The following is a 15,665-nucleotide window of genomic DNA, read 5'->3' as shown; positions in this document are numbered from 1 at the left end:
ATATCGCTTACGTAAAATGTCCTGTCTGTATAGAAAGCGGCTCTGTACAAACTGACGTCATGTGGGTTACTTGTACTCGCCGAGACAATATCATAAAAAGGAAACTTCATGCAACTGACAGACAAAACCAGAAACTGTGAAACACAATACCAGAGACTGTGATAGACAATACCAGAGGCTGTGACAGACAATACCAGAGACTGTGATACACAAAACCAGAGACTGTCATACACAATACCAGAGGAAGTGATACACAATACCAGAGACTGTGACAGACGATACAAGAGGGAGTGACAGACAATACCAGAGACTGTGATACACAATACCAGAGGCTGAGACAGACAATACCAGATACTTTGATACACAATACCAGAGGCTGTGACAGACAAAACCAGAGACTGTGACACACAATACCATGTACTGTGTCTGACAATACCAGAGGCTGAGACAGACAATACCAGAGACTTTGATACACAATACCAGAGGCTGTGACAGACAATACCAGAGACTGTGATACACAATACCAGAGGCTGTGACAGACAATCCCAGAGACTGTGATACACAATACCAGAGACTGTGACAGACAATACCAGAGACTGACAGAGGATACCAGAGACTGTGACGGAGGATACCACAGACTGTGATACACAATACCAGAGGCTGTGACAGACAATACCAGAGACTGTGATACACAATACCACAGACTGTCAGAGGATACCAGAGACTGTGACAGAGAATACCAGAGACTGTGACAGACAATACCAGAGACTGTGACAGACAATACTAAGGACTGTGACACACAACACCAGAGACTGGAAAGACAATACCGGATACTTTGACAGAGGATACCAGAGACTGTGATAGACAATACCAGAGACTGTGATACACAATTCCAGAGACTGTGATACACAATACCAGAGACTGGAAAGACAATACCAGAGACTTTGACAGAGAAAAACCAGAGACTGTGACAGACAATACCAGAGACTGTGACAGACAATACCAGAGGCTGTGACAGAGAATACCAGAGACTGTGATACACAATACCAGAGACTGTGAAAGACAATACCGGAGACTTTGACAGAGGATAACAGAGACTGTGACAGACAATACCAGAGACTGTGACAGACAATACCAGAGACTGTGACAGACAATACTAGAGACTGTGACAGACAATACTAGAGACTGTGACAGACAATACGATAGACTGTGACAGACAATACTAAGGACTGTGACACACAACACCAGAGACTGTGATACACAATACCAGAGACTGTGACAGACAATACTAAGGACTGTGATACACAACACCAGAGACTGTGACAGACAATACCATAAATTGTGACAGACAAAACCAGAAGATGTGATACACAACACCAGAGACTGTGACAGACAATACGATAGACTGTGACAGACAATACCAGGGGCTGTGATACACAATATCAGACACTGTGATACACAATACCAGAGACTGTGATACACAATACCAGTAACTGTGATACACAAAACAAGAGACTATGATACATAATACCAGAGGCTGTGATACACAATACAAGAGACTGTGATACACAATAACAGAGGCTGTGACAGACAATACCAGAGACTGTGACAGACAATACCAGAGGCTGTGACAGACAATACCAGAGACTGTGACAGATAATACCAGAGACTGTGACAGATAATACCAGAGGCTGTGATACACAATACAAGAGACTGTGATACACAATAACAGAGGCTGTGACAGACAATACCAGAGACTGTGACAGATAATACCAGAGGCTGTGATACACAATACAAGAGACAGTGATACACAAAACCAGAGACTGAGATACACAGTACGAGAGACTGTGACACGCAATACCAGAGGCTGTGACAGACAATACCAGAGACTGTGACAGATATTACCAGATACTATGACAGACAATAACAGAGACTGTGACAGACAATTCCAGAGACTGTGACAGATAATACCAGAGACTGTGACAGATAATACCAGAGACTGTGACACACAATACCAGAGACTGTGACAGACAATACCAGAGACTGTGACACACAATACCAGAGACTGTGACAGACAAAACCAGGGACTGTGACAGACAATACCAGAGACTGTGACACACAATACCAGAGACTGTGACAGACAAAACCAGGGACTGTGATACACAATACCAGAGGCTGTGACAGACAATACCAGAGACTGTGACAGACAATACTAAGGACTGTGACACACAACACCAGAGATTGTGAAAGACAAAACCATAAATTGTGACAGACAAAACTAGAGGCTGTGATAGACAATTCCAGAGTCTGTGACAGATAATACTAGAGACTGCGACAGATAATACCAGAGACTGTGACAGATAATACCAGAGACTGTGACACACAATACCAGAGACTGTGACAGACAATACCAGAGACTGTGACAGACAAAACCAGGGACTGTGATACACAATACCAGAGGCTGTGACAGACAATACCAGATACTGTGAAAGACAGTACCAGAGACTGTGACGGACAATACCAGAGGCTGTGACAGAGAATACCAGAGACTGTGATACACAATATCAGGGACTGTGACAGACAATACTAGGGACTGTGATACACAACACCAGAGACTGTGACAGACAATACCATAAATTGTGACAGACAATACCAGATACTATAACAGACAATACCAGGTACTGTGACAGATAATACCAGATACTATGACAGACAATACCAGGTATTATTACCCAATAGTCTATATAAATTATAATTAGTCATTTTTGACTGTTTCTGGCCTTTTGTCCAATTTCGGCTGTAGGGGTGAAACAGTCAAAACTGTTTTCCCGGTCAGAGCGAACTGTTACCCGGCGCGAATTCGATGCGCAGAAATACCAGGTACTGTGGTAGATAATACTAGAGACTGACAGAAAATAGCAGGTACTGTGTCTGACAATACTAGAGACTTTGATAGACAATACCACGGACTTGGGTAGACCAAACTAAGGACAACCATTTGCAATATTACGTGCTGATCAGAAACAATATCAGATACTGGTGACAGACAATACCCGGGACAGGTGACTGTCGGCCGAGCTCCAGACGTCGATGACAATGAGTCATCGCCAGCTCCAGTTGTTGCATAACACGGCTCCGGAGCGATGGGAGATACACGGCACTAGCACGCCGAGGCCCCGGCGCTGGTGGCAGAGCAGGTCTGGTTAGGGCTAGCGAGCTTAACACCAAGTTAACTAAAATTTATTACCTGCAGTGCTTTCTTTTCCATCCAGAATTTGTTTGAAAAATCAACCTGCATTCGCGGTTTTGAATCAATCAATTTTATAGAAAAATAAATATATTTAATGATATCTCTAATGTCTTTTCGTAGGGGGAATGGATATAATATGATATGGAGATATTTATTACTGTACATTGTGAAGCCAGTACTGAGTTGGTTACCTTAGCCAGTATTACTGCCAGACTTTGTGATAAAACGAAAGGGTTGGCACAATCAATACAATACAAAGGCTTCGTGCAAAATAGTCCGGAGGTGCCAACATGCACTTGTCATTAACATTTGATTATGTGCGCACGCGTACACATCCACATATGTAACACACACACTCACGCACACACTTTCACACATATACAACATCACTTATACAAAGGTAATAGTGTGGGAAAAGACTTTCTAAACCCAAAATTAAAAAAAAACAAGTTTAATAATTCATTCTCATTCATGTTTTTCATAAACATCGCTGCAGCGGTCAAGACTGAGATGGTTTAACACGCGTGCGTTGCTAATGCTATTAAAAATGTAGTGCATGCGTACGTTGCCACCATGGACCACTATTATTATGACCCTGATCAAAACCAGCTTACTTTCAAGTCCTCAATTGTAACTACTGAAAAATAAAATAATTTTACGGGAAACTGCGTTTTAATCTGTGATACATTGATATAACACACGGAATATAATCGACAATATTTAAAAGTTGTGTTTCCCCCGAGGGAACAATTGTACTGGCACATGCCTTCGTTCGATAAAACTGCTGAGCTTGCAGGGTTTAGAAATGAACACGATTTGAAGGTTGCGGAGTATTGGCTTTTCTGATGGGCATCCAACCATTAGTCATTATACCGGTGGATATCGTAAACATAACATAATACCTTCACGTAGTCTGATACATCCGATTACAGTATATTCCTCGTTTTATTTGTTCACGCTAAAAGTATACAAGCACATGCATCACTTTGGGCATATTTCCTGTAAGAAAATTGCAATAGGAATGCTTTTTACATTGTGATCAAGCTAAATATGCTTTTATGTATATAGTGCCGGTCGGTATTTTGGTAAACACTATCGCCGTTCTAAGTACTAGAACAAATATAAATGGAATCTTTGCCGATAGTTTTGAGGATCATTAAATCATGACATCGTTGACTGGCTTGGAAGTAATGTATATTTGACTAGACTTGTGGGACGATTTTCCTCCCTGGTCCATACCGAGGAGGCAGTTCCCGGTATATTTCCACAAGTCACGCGAGGCTCCTTACTCTTACAATCGCCGTAGTAACTTTTCTCTAACTGTTGTCGCGGTTGTTTTGCTCTCATTACTGTTATGGTAACTTTTCTTTTACTGCTGTCGTAGTAACTTTGCCTTGCGGTGGCAACTTCGCTCTTTCCATTTTTGTTTTGTGGTAACTTACTTTCGTTTTACTGCTTTGTGGTAACTTTTCTCTTCGGTGGTAGCTTTGCTCTTTCTATTTTCATGATACCTTTGCTTCAAAGAAATTGTTTTGGTAACTTATCTTTAGTTGCTTTGTGGTATCTTTTCTCGTCAGTGGTAACTTTTCCTTTTCTGTTGTCGTGGTAACTTTTCCTTTTCTGTTGTCGTGGTAACGTTGCTCATGCTATCATTGTGAAACTTTGCTCTTTATAAATTGTCATGGAAACTCTAATTTTACCGCTTTCTTGGTAACTCTGCTCATTTTTTTTTGTCGTGGCAACCTTCTTTTCCTGTTGTCTCTCTAAGTTTGCTCTTATTAGATTGTTTCGATTCTTTTGCTTTAACTTTTGCCAAATAAACTTTCCTTGTTCTATTTTCGTGGTAATTTTCCTCATACTTCTGTCGCGATAAGCTCTCTCGTCACGGGTATTTTTGCTCTGACTTCTATCGCGGTAACTTTTTTCCTTTTATTGTCACGGTAACGTTTTTCCTTTCATTGTCACGGAAACTTTGCTTTTATCGCTGTCGCAGTAACATTCTTCTGATCACTGTCACAGACATTCCCGTCTTACAACTGTAAAAGTACATGTAATTTTCATTACAATACTGTCGCAGTGACTTTCTTTGATATTTACGGTCTGGCTTTCTTGGTTGATGTCTGTATACAACTCAGTTGTACCTAGATTCTATATTCCAGAGAACCATCGGATATCCGGTATGACGGGTACCGCTAAATTACGATCCGTAGGGTACACACTAAAATATATCTATATTTGTTTGGAATCCCATTTCAGCTTCCTTTCCGAAATAAATTAGAAGAAAAAGGAGCATGAAGATCTATGCAATACCATCTGTATAACATCAATATAGAGGCATTTAGAAGTCCAGATTAATTGATCCGGAATAACAGGTCCAGAGTTAAGGATCCGGATGGTGTGATTGATGACTGCGTTTTGTTATAGGTGTAATGGATGATTTCTTTCTGCTGTAGGTGTGATGAAGGACTACCTGCGAGAACTTCCGGAACCTCTCTTCACCAATGCGCTGTACCAAATGTTGCTCGACGCCCTGAGTGTACGGTTGCCTAGCGACCCGGATGGAAGCGCCAAACTCATGCTTAGTATACTGGAGTGCCTTCCAAAAGCCAATCAGGTATATGTAATGTTAAATCATTACGCACTCCCTGCGCTGTTCTGCACGAGGTTATCTCCCCGTTGGGGTGACAAGCAGGCCCCGTATTCATGAACCCGTTCTAATGCTTAAGTATGTATTTTGTATTTGTACCAACTTTCATAGAACTTGCTTAAATCATGACACGGTAAAAAAATCCAGCCTACACATTGTAAAACTGCATTCGGCTTTAAGTCTCACCAGAATTCTTATAAATATCGTCCGATGACATTAATTTAATATTTGTTGTGAAGGCGTTCAATTCATATAAAGTAATCATATGTTGTTAATTTATAGGCATTTGTCACTTTGAATGTCACGTTAAAGCCGTGAGAGGTTGCTTTGATTTTAAATATGGTGGATGATAAAGGGAGATAACTGTAATTATATGAATAGAAATGTGTAGAAGAATTACACCGTTATCGACGTCATACCATTAGTCTACGACTACACTAAAATATTTTGTTCCGAGATTATATCGGAATTATTTGTTAAATGAGCATTATGTATCAGGTCAACGCATTACTAACTCATTTACATTTCAAGAACGGACATATGACGTGTAATACAGGAATTGTATAGGGTCCCTGTCCCATAGCAGACACACTATCTACTGAACTCCACTGTAGGTTTTCATACTTACAATGACCTCGACTGACCTTTTGGCTATAACTGTAGCAAGAATCAACCAAGAGACTACCATTTGTTGAAGTCACTGATTCTCATTACAGTCTCTTTATGTTGTAATTTTTAATCTCAGAACAGTGTTTTTCGTTGTTTTTTGTTTGTTTATTTTTGTGTTTATATTTATTCATTTAAGTTCCGCAAGGAGATTATACGAGGTTTTTTTTGCAGTTGTTGTTGTCATTAAATATGTTTTCAATTAATTTGTGGCAGGGGTACATGCATCGTTAAAGCAAAGCAACAAAGTGGCAAGACTACATATGTTATAAACTTTCTATTACTTTATCTGTAGATGCGTACTTTGTTGACGTATAACTTCTATTTTACCTCATGACAACAAAGTAATCAGAAATAATATCCCCTTATTTCCACAGGAAACCATGGCTGCTGTGCTAAACCATCTGAAAAAGGTTGCATCAAAGTCGGAAAAGAACAAGATGGCGTTAGAGAGCTTGGCGAATTGTTTTGGCCCAGTCCTTCTCTGCCCATCCCCAGCGTCCTCCGCGGAAACTCTGGACTTCAAAAAACACATAGAGGTTCTGAGGTACCTCCTCGATATATGGCCCGAGAATTACGGTAAGTCGTAAACGAGTCGTTCTGACTTGCTGTAAGTCAACCTGCTGTTGATATGTCGAAAAATAAATATAAAGTAAACTATGATAGAATTATTGATTGGTTGTTATTGAGAAGGTCCATCAATATAAAATGACACACTGGACCAATCCATTGAAAAATAATCAAAAGTGACATAAAATTTTAATAAAACGATGAAAATAGGAATCACAAAAAAGGTAAGAAAATTTAAAAGTAAAAGTCGCCTCTAACAGTCAGCATTGGATGTAGTTTGAAGAAGGCATCATGGCTATACTTCTCCGGATAGTTTTAAATGCAATCGACTGGTATGTCGTTAACTAGATTGGGTATGTATTTAATCAATCACTGATGTTGTTACATATCTTCATCTGTTCTTTGCTTCATGGTGTACTATTGAAGTATATTAGAACATGTTCACCATGATCTTATACAAGGCTATATTTAAAAAAGAATTACCAATTGTATTTTAATGAGAGAAAAGATGTCGTTTTCTTTTTACACTTAATGACAAGCGTCGCACACTTCTAATACTGGGCGTTGTCTATCTTTTCAACAGAGATGGTCAAGCTGGAAAACGGTGCTGACAACCAAACACCCACACCGGAAGAACCGAAAGCAGAATCAAAACCTCAGTCAGAAAAATCCGGTCCGGCCTAAGAAAGGTCATAGGTGAAGCAATCACCAACTAATGAACGCAAGATTAGCATAGGTCAAAGGTCAATAGTTCAAGGACAACGCAACAATCCGGTATTGCATTGATCAGTCCAAACTTAATCAGCAATCTAGGGAAGGTCCAATATACGACAACTTTCATAATTGGACCGAAATTTTAATTATACGATTACACACAAAGTTGAGCAATAGCTGGATTGGTCAATATCATCGGTTTTTGAAAAGTCAGCAATCATTTAAGCAATCGTTCAATAGAGGTAAAAAAGGGTAAATCAATCTTGTCTGTCTGAAATCTGATGTGATATGGTTACTTCTCACAACAGTCAACTCTACAAGCCACGTGTAACTAAAAGGTTAAAGTTTACAGATACAGACAATACCCGTCAAACACTAATTTGGAGTAGAGTGAGATGAATGTCCCAGAAGTATTTCCGAGAGTCGAAAGCGTGTGACTTCAATGTCCAGATTTTTCCAATCAACGTCCAGACAACCAGATGTCTACGTCGATGACCAACCAATTTCCCTTGTGTGTTCCTGTGTCCAAAGGACGTTTTAACTAGCTACGTATACATGTACCTTACTAGTGCAGAGATGTCATCAAATCATAATATTGTATAGCTAGCCATAAAGATGGACGCTTCTTGTGTCTTCAGAGACGATCTCGTCTTTAAACAGCGCACGCGCATCAGAACGTCAAATCCGGTTTCCAAAATCTCGCGGGTAGCGAGACTTTAAAGTATTTACTGGCCATCTTGCCAACCCAATCACTAAAGAGATTGAGATTTATGTGAAAGAGGATTTTGGGATGAGGGAGAGTTGAATGCGTGTTGTTTAACTGTTCGTGTAAACAAAAATATTAAATCCGTTTTATGTCTTTTTAAAACAAATCACACCTGTACATAAATTAGCAATATTTTTACCAAAGAGATCCATTGTACAATATATTACAGACTCCCTGCTATATATACAGTACATGGTTGAGAGCGGTTACGTTTTTATATCTAAGGACCTACTATTTACTGTACATTACTTGGTTTTTGCGGGGTATTCATTTCCACGAATTTTAACCCACATTATTTATCGTGTGAATGTGATTCACTTATGATTGACGAGAGGCTCATTAAGCATTCCGAATTAAAACCCTCCCCAGTAATATTTACTGAATAGTACGGCGAATATAAGAATTCGCGAGATTTAATTGATTTTCGGTATCGATTAGTTGATTTTATAATTCCCTGTTAGTGACGCTCTCTGGAGTGTGTGATATATCGGTCTCTGATGAATACTAAGAACATGGTTGTGTCTGCTTCGGAAATCAATTTCATCCTATTTATATACATTTAAAATCGTGTCTATAGATTTGCGTTGCTATATATAGCCTGTTGTCTATTCCCACTCTTGTTTTTGGCGGGAAATGTTGGCGTGGCTTTTCCGTCCTCAATCAAATATTACCAATGCAAATCTTGGTTTAGTTCTGAAAAGTCTGGTTCGTTTAGATGTTGCCTTATTATGTGTTTTCTTTTGATTTTTAATAATTATTTAACAAAATATTCTATATTATTATTGGTTTTTTAAAATTATATATAATATCAATATTTGATCTGCCTAACTAAATTAATTTCAAAATGGGTTTATTTTCAATTTTGATAACAAGTTGTTGTAATAAGATATTAAAAACTTGTTAAGCGTGTACTATTGAAAAGATTTGCCATGGCAATATATTTGCACTGTTTCAATATCTTAATATGTTAAAGGTAAAAGTGACTGGCTATTCTAATTGTGTGTATATTTTTGACATTTCTCTGTGATTTAATTAAAACCTCGTTAATTAATTTTGTGACCTATGGAAAACATAACCAACACAATATTTCCTCTTTGCAGTTACCACTTTATTTCCCTGATATAGATATTAAATTTACTGAATGGATAGTAAAAACCATTTAAAAAATATTGAAGAAAAACACTAAAATCAAGGTTAATTCATACAAAGGAAGGGAGATAATCTCNGGGGAAGAAGTTATTTGCATTTGTTCCTGTATTCTATCTATGTGATGTTGTTATATTTGTTCCTCAAATATACTGTTAACTATGGTAGATTTATGAAATTACAAACAAAAAGTAATAATATTCAAGATTTATATACACGTCTTGTAATTGGTTTCACTTGAGTAAACTCAGGAGATGACCTTGTTTTCCTTTTTTCTTCAAATTGCTCATTGTTATGAAAGATATTTAAGAACGTTAGAAAATCTACAAATTTTTCAAAAAAACGAAAGTTCGCTCTTGTTAATAATTTGTAGAAGATACTATAGAAGAGATATTGATATTCGTTACACACAATATTGTTATAACGATACAGTGGAATCTCTTAGGCCGGACGCAGGTTCCGGATTAAATAAGCTCCGGAAAAATGAAACTGTCAGTATCTCTTAAACTTAAGTATATTTTTATTGACATCGATTGGACAGTATCAGGAATTTATTAATAGATTTCTTTGTTTGGAAAATGTGTTCGGGAGCTAATTCTTCAGGATGCAATTAATAATTGTGAAAATACTATATTCGTGTTTATACAACTAAATATTGTTATAAAAAACTATATATCAAATAGAGTATTGCTATATAAACACTATATTAAACACTATTAATTCAATTGATTATTGTACGGTATTAAATGTACTCGATATACAAATGCAAATTGTTAAAAAATATAAAACTTCATTTCACAAAAGATATTCTATACTGAAAATTTGTTCAGATTTTGGAATGAATTTTAAATCAAATATTTAAAACGTTAATATAAAAAAAGCATATACATGTAGGTACTTTTTGTCAGATACTATTATATTAACCTGCCAGAGTATTTGATATTTTTGTTTTATAACTTTTATTTATTTTTAAAGTCATTCTATCTTGTAATGGTGTTTAATTTGAACAGCTGTGGTGATATTGTGATATTGGTAGATACACTAGCTATTGAAATCATTCCTTTGCCAATGTATGACTCCTTAACCTGCTAACAGTTTTTGACAGTCACTGTTCATAAGTTTATTCAATTTTGTATTTCATTAATCCTTCCTATCTGGTTATGATTTAATGATACATATAAATGCACAATTTGTACATGTTTTTGGTAAAACCATTCTTGATATATAATAATTAACATCGTTCCTAATATAATATTGAGTACAAGTAAAAAAAATGAAAAGAATATCTCTAACAAATAAAGAAATGACCGGTTAAATTCAATGCCTTTCAATGAAGTTGGCCAGTAATAACTGTTTACCGTCGTGTTTTTCCGGTATGTGTCGGGAACTTTGGTTTTCGTATATTCCCGGAACATGTTCGACAGATAGATTTATTTCTGTTTGTAGCAAATGTTTTGTATGTAATTTGATTTTGTTTTCTATGATAAAAAGGGCCATTTACTAAATGCCTTACTGTGAAAATCAGGTACATCGACTTGAGAAACCGAAGGAAAATGTTCGGAATACCTCGGTCAATGCCGTCGAGGTGTTCTGAGAAACCCCTGAACGTTTTGATTCCATGCCCGCAAGGGCGGCTATTGATGTTAAAAACCTATAGTATATCTACAATGTTTACTGTTTATTTGTTATTTAGTTGGTGTAGTAACAAAGAAAAATCAAAGTTTATGTATGTACAAAGACATTGATATATATAAATGAATCCAGATGTTTACATTGGAGTATTTACATACACAGCCATTTGATATCGTAGCTTGGCCATTTTCTCGGACTTTATTGTCGTGTCGTAACCATGCACTTTCTATATACATATCATTCCGAATGGACACATCCTGTTGCTATGAATCCATTCAGAACACCTCGAGAAATTCCATGACGTAGCCTAGTCGTTTCTTGTACCAGAAAACATACTTTGCCGATTTGTTTTTCTGATTGGAAACATGTTGAAGAGAGTGCTACTCTATTGAGGGAATTGTGCGTGAGCTAGATTATGTATAAAATCCTTTGAAAATGATAAGTTGTAAAACTCCTCAACTACAAAAGATGTTCCGAATGATACTTTCTATGGTGACTACATGCATGTAATCTCGTTATATTGGTGGAAGTTCCGTTCCGAACGTTAATTTTCGGAAAGTAAGTTATAAATATTGGTAACATATTACGCTAGTCAGTAAATATCGGGTATATTTTTCTCTATACTTCTCCATTCAATGGAATTTACATAAAAATCAATGTATCTCAAACTTATTGTCAACGTATTTGAAAATCCGCTAAACAACTATCGTTTCATCTTTTTTTCCATTCGAAATTATGATCAACAGCTAAATAATATTTTTTCTGTGTCAAACCTTGCTTTGTCGATATCAGCGTCTCTACGACAATTTACTTTATAATTTGGGAATAAAAGAAAATTCTAGTAATGTTTGAACGTCCATTTAAGGGGAGGTTCGGAATGAAAGGTTTTGTTTTAACTTACTAAACATACAATAAGAAATATAGTCGAGAAATGAATGAGATTTTCGTATATTTGCATCTTCGATGGTACATTTGCGGAGGTCTGTTAAAAAAATGTCAATGTTCAACTGTAATAGCACATCATATAACGCACTAGAATATAGCACACACACAAACGATCCAGCTAAAGTCCATAGGAAGTTATCGGACGTGGATACCGACAATTATCACTTATTTGATTTCTCTGTTGATCACGTGGAAAGGCTGTCATTAATATCCATATACACGAACCCTAAAACTTACTGTTATCAAAACATTAAATTATAATACTAATATATCTTTTCCTCGATACAATGTTATAAAAATACAATTTGATTTTTTCTACAATATGATTTTATGTACTGTCAAAATATGACATATTTTTATTCATAAAAATAATCCCATTCTCATCAAGACTCTTAATCAAGTTATGTTTGAACTTCTGCATGCGGGATTGATCTTTTGAAGTGCATGTTTCATTATGAAAGAATGTACAACTGTCTGTCATCCTCCATCGTCCATTGATACAACAGAAGATGTCTGTTTCCAATAACACTCCATATACACTGTAGCAGTACCCCCTCATCAGTTCCGGAAGTGACGTACTCCCCTCGATGTCTACTTATCGGGTCTGGAAGTGACATATATCAACTCTGTCGGCCAGTGACGTTTGCATGTACGATTCACAGACTCTCTGAATTAATCGGTATAATTTGATTACCTGATTTAATGTAAATATTGTCTATTGTAATTGACTACGGTTTGGTTTAGATAGATTTATATCGATAAGTTGAATAAATAAAGGAGAATTAATATTTTTGTCAAAATATGCGTGTTTTGTTTTTATTTAACAATACAAACAATATAATATTTGATATAGTGCCCTATCTAGCTAGAATAAACCACTCTAAAGCGCTTTACAGTTCATAAATATAAAATTTATACATTCAATACAATTAGCATATACATTAATCAATACAATTTTGAAGCATTTGCAAGAACTGCCTTATCAGGCGCTAACTACTAGTCCTATGCCACCTGGCTAATATCTCACTATGTGTGTATGCCTGCGTGTGTGCTGAAGATGTGTTGTGATATACATACTATATAAGAGGAATTTATTGAAGCAACACTCTCGATTCTTTCTCTTTGACATTGTGTACATGTTATAACCATGTTGGCTATGGAGTAAAATACTGTTTAGACAAAATAATTTTTGACTCTGGTGGTATTTAATTGTTGCTTATTTTGTATTTTACATGTATTATAGCAGTTAAATTCTAGTTCGTTAATATAAACGAAAGCAGAGATCGCTATAGAAGGGAAGTAACTCTGTTGGTATTACAGATTTATTTGAAAAGGTTCGCAAAACAAGGACATGTCGCTATCTTATTCGATAGTGAATCAGACAGACTCATCCAATATCTATTTGGTGATTAACGTTTTCCTATCGGAAGCAGATAATACTTTGAGTAATCCTACATTCACAATGTAAGATTATACAATACAGGTCTTTCAAACCACAAACTACTAGATAATTGTTTTATGCTATATACTAAGGTAACCACACAAACGGACGCTGGCTACGTCCGGTACGACAATAGCGTATACTCTACAAGCCTAGCTTGAATTCCTGTTCTTATTACGGCAATCGTTTAAGGATTGACTTTTTCTCCTGACCTGTTTCTTAATTAATTGATTATTGTTGAGAAGGCATAAATTACATCAGCGGCAAATATAACAAAATATTTCATACCATACATAAAATTCCGGAAATGTTTGACCGAGCCCCGTTGCCAGCTTTTATTTGTACATTGTTTTACGACAATCCCATTGTCTTCTGATATCTCCATATTTGTTAATGAGGGCAGAGAATTTTCATCATACTAAGTATGTAAACACGCAAACACTTAACACTTGTACCGGTAGTTTGCGGTAGGTCGGCGAGGAAATAAACATTATTTACATCGTATCACACTGCCGATCCTAGTTAAAGGGACGTCCGGTTGAGAGAAAAACAAATATAACCGAACAATCTTGTCGATACATTAAAAATAACAGTTACATTTTAACAATGAAATACTTCCATAAAATATGTAATCCTTTTTTTATTTTACGACAATTGTGAAACAAGTTTTCTAACTTATATACATAATTCACTCTTGTTGGCCCGGACGGTACACTTTAGCGCCTTATAATTTAATTCCATAAAAATACCAAGGATGTGTTTCTAATGAACGTTTTACGCTGTAACTCTACCAATGAGAAATAAAACCATGTGGATAACGATCAGACAGACTCATCCAATATCTATTTGGTAATTAGCGTTTTCCTATCGGAAGCAGATAAGACTTTGATTAATCCTACATTCACACAACAAATTATACAACACAAGTCATACCTACCGCACACTACTAGGTACTTGCTGTTAAAGGATATACATCGCTATCACTGATTAGTGAGACAATAGTCTTTCAATGATAGTTATTACTGTGAAAATAAACATCAAGCTATTAAAATCCAGTATTAGAAAAAAGTGTATGCGAACATTTGTAATATAATTACGCATATTGTACAAAAAACACTTATTACGCGATGAACGTTCCATCCGTTCATGAACAAAAAGACAAATAAGCATGGGTATTTATTTTGCCCATTTGCTGGACTGACTGATGATACGAACAACACGATTTTGGCAAAGTGATGTATAATGTACCTTGATGATGTCATACCTACAATGTTGTCGTGGTCCTGCAGAGAGGTCAAACGAGATCTAGAGAAGGTACATTACTTCAGTGGAGTTTTCATCTTTGCATTGATATATATTTACATTATGTGCTCCTCTGCTTCGTTTTTAAGTGATCATTTCAGGGCTGTTGATCGTTAGTAACAGTGATACTTCCCGGATTTGACATCATGACGAGTTCCGCATGTGAAGCAAGACACTATCTATAATTCTGGTCTTATCGTCTGTCCGAAATTCTGATAGTATCCCGTGTTATGCATTAAAAGCTGTGGTATATTGACATAGAGCTCGTGCCGTGGCTCGGCGTCGACGTCTGTCTTTATTTATTTTTTCATTTTTAAACGACTTATTTGACCAGTTCGCATGTTGTTGTCGATTGGTTTCAGTTTTAGTCTTGTTTTTATTTTGTTTGACGTCTTATTAAAAGCTTTTAAGGACTTGCCTCCGTGTGTGTAATGCATGCGTGTATGTGTGCTGTGGGCGGTCTGTTGGTGTCTTTTCCTCCTTCGATAGCACGGATCTGATGCGAAGGCACACAACATTGTATTCCTCTTGGTCACACTATACTGACAATGGGTTGACGAGTTGTTTCAATAACCCGAAACGCTGA

General features: G+C 36.7%; 1 protein-coding gene across 1 annotated transcript in view; it reads left to right on the top strand.

The window, feature by feature from the left end:
* LOC110466584 (rho GTPase-activating protein syd-1-like) overlaps positions 1–9,311 on the top strand; it is a 90,069-nt gene extending 80,758 nt beyond the window's left edge. Inside the window, exons 4-6 of the mRNA XM_021523171.1 lie at positions 5,704–5,864; positions 6,941–7,142; positions 7,717–9,311. Of these exons, the coding sequence (XP_021378846.1) occupies positions 5,704–5,864; positions 6,941–7,142; positions 7,717–7,817 (464 nt within the window). The 3' untranslated portion in view covers positions 7,818–9,311. The remainder of the gene's footprint in view (positions 1–5,703; positions 5,865–6,940; positions 7,143–7,716) is intronic.
* The last annotated feature ends 6,354 nt before the right edge of the window (positions 9,312–15,665 follow it).

The sequence above is a fragment of the Mizuhopecten yessoensis genome, unplaced genomic scaffold (genome assembly GCF_002113885.1).
Source record: "Mizuhopecten yessoensis strain PY_sf001 unplaced genomic scaffold, ASM211388v2 scaffold11139, whole genome shotgun sequence".
In the NCBI taxonomy this organism is placed as follows: Eukaryota; Metazoa; Mollusca; class Bivalvia; order Pectinida; family Pectinidae; genus Mizuhopecten; species Mizuhopecten yessoensis.
This window is presented reverse-complemented; position numbering and strand designations above follow the sequence as displayed.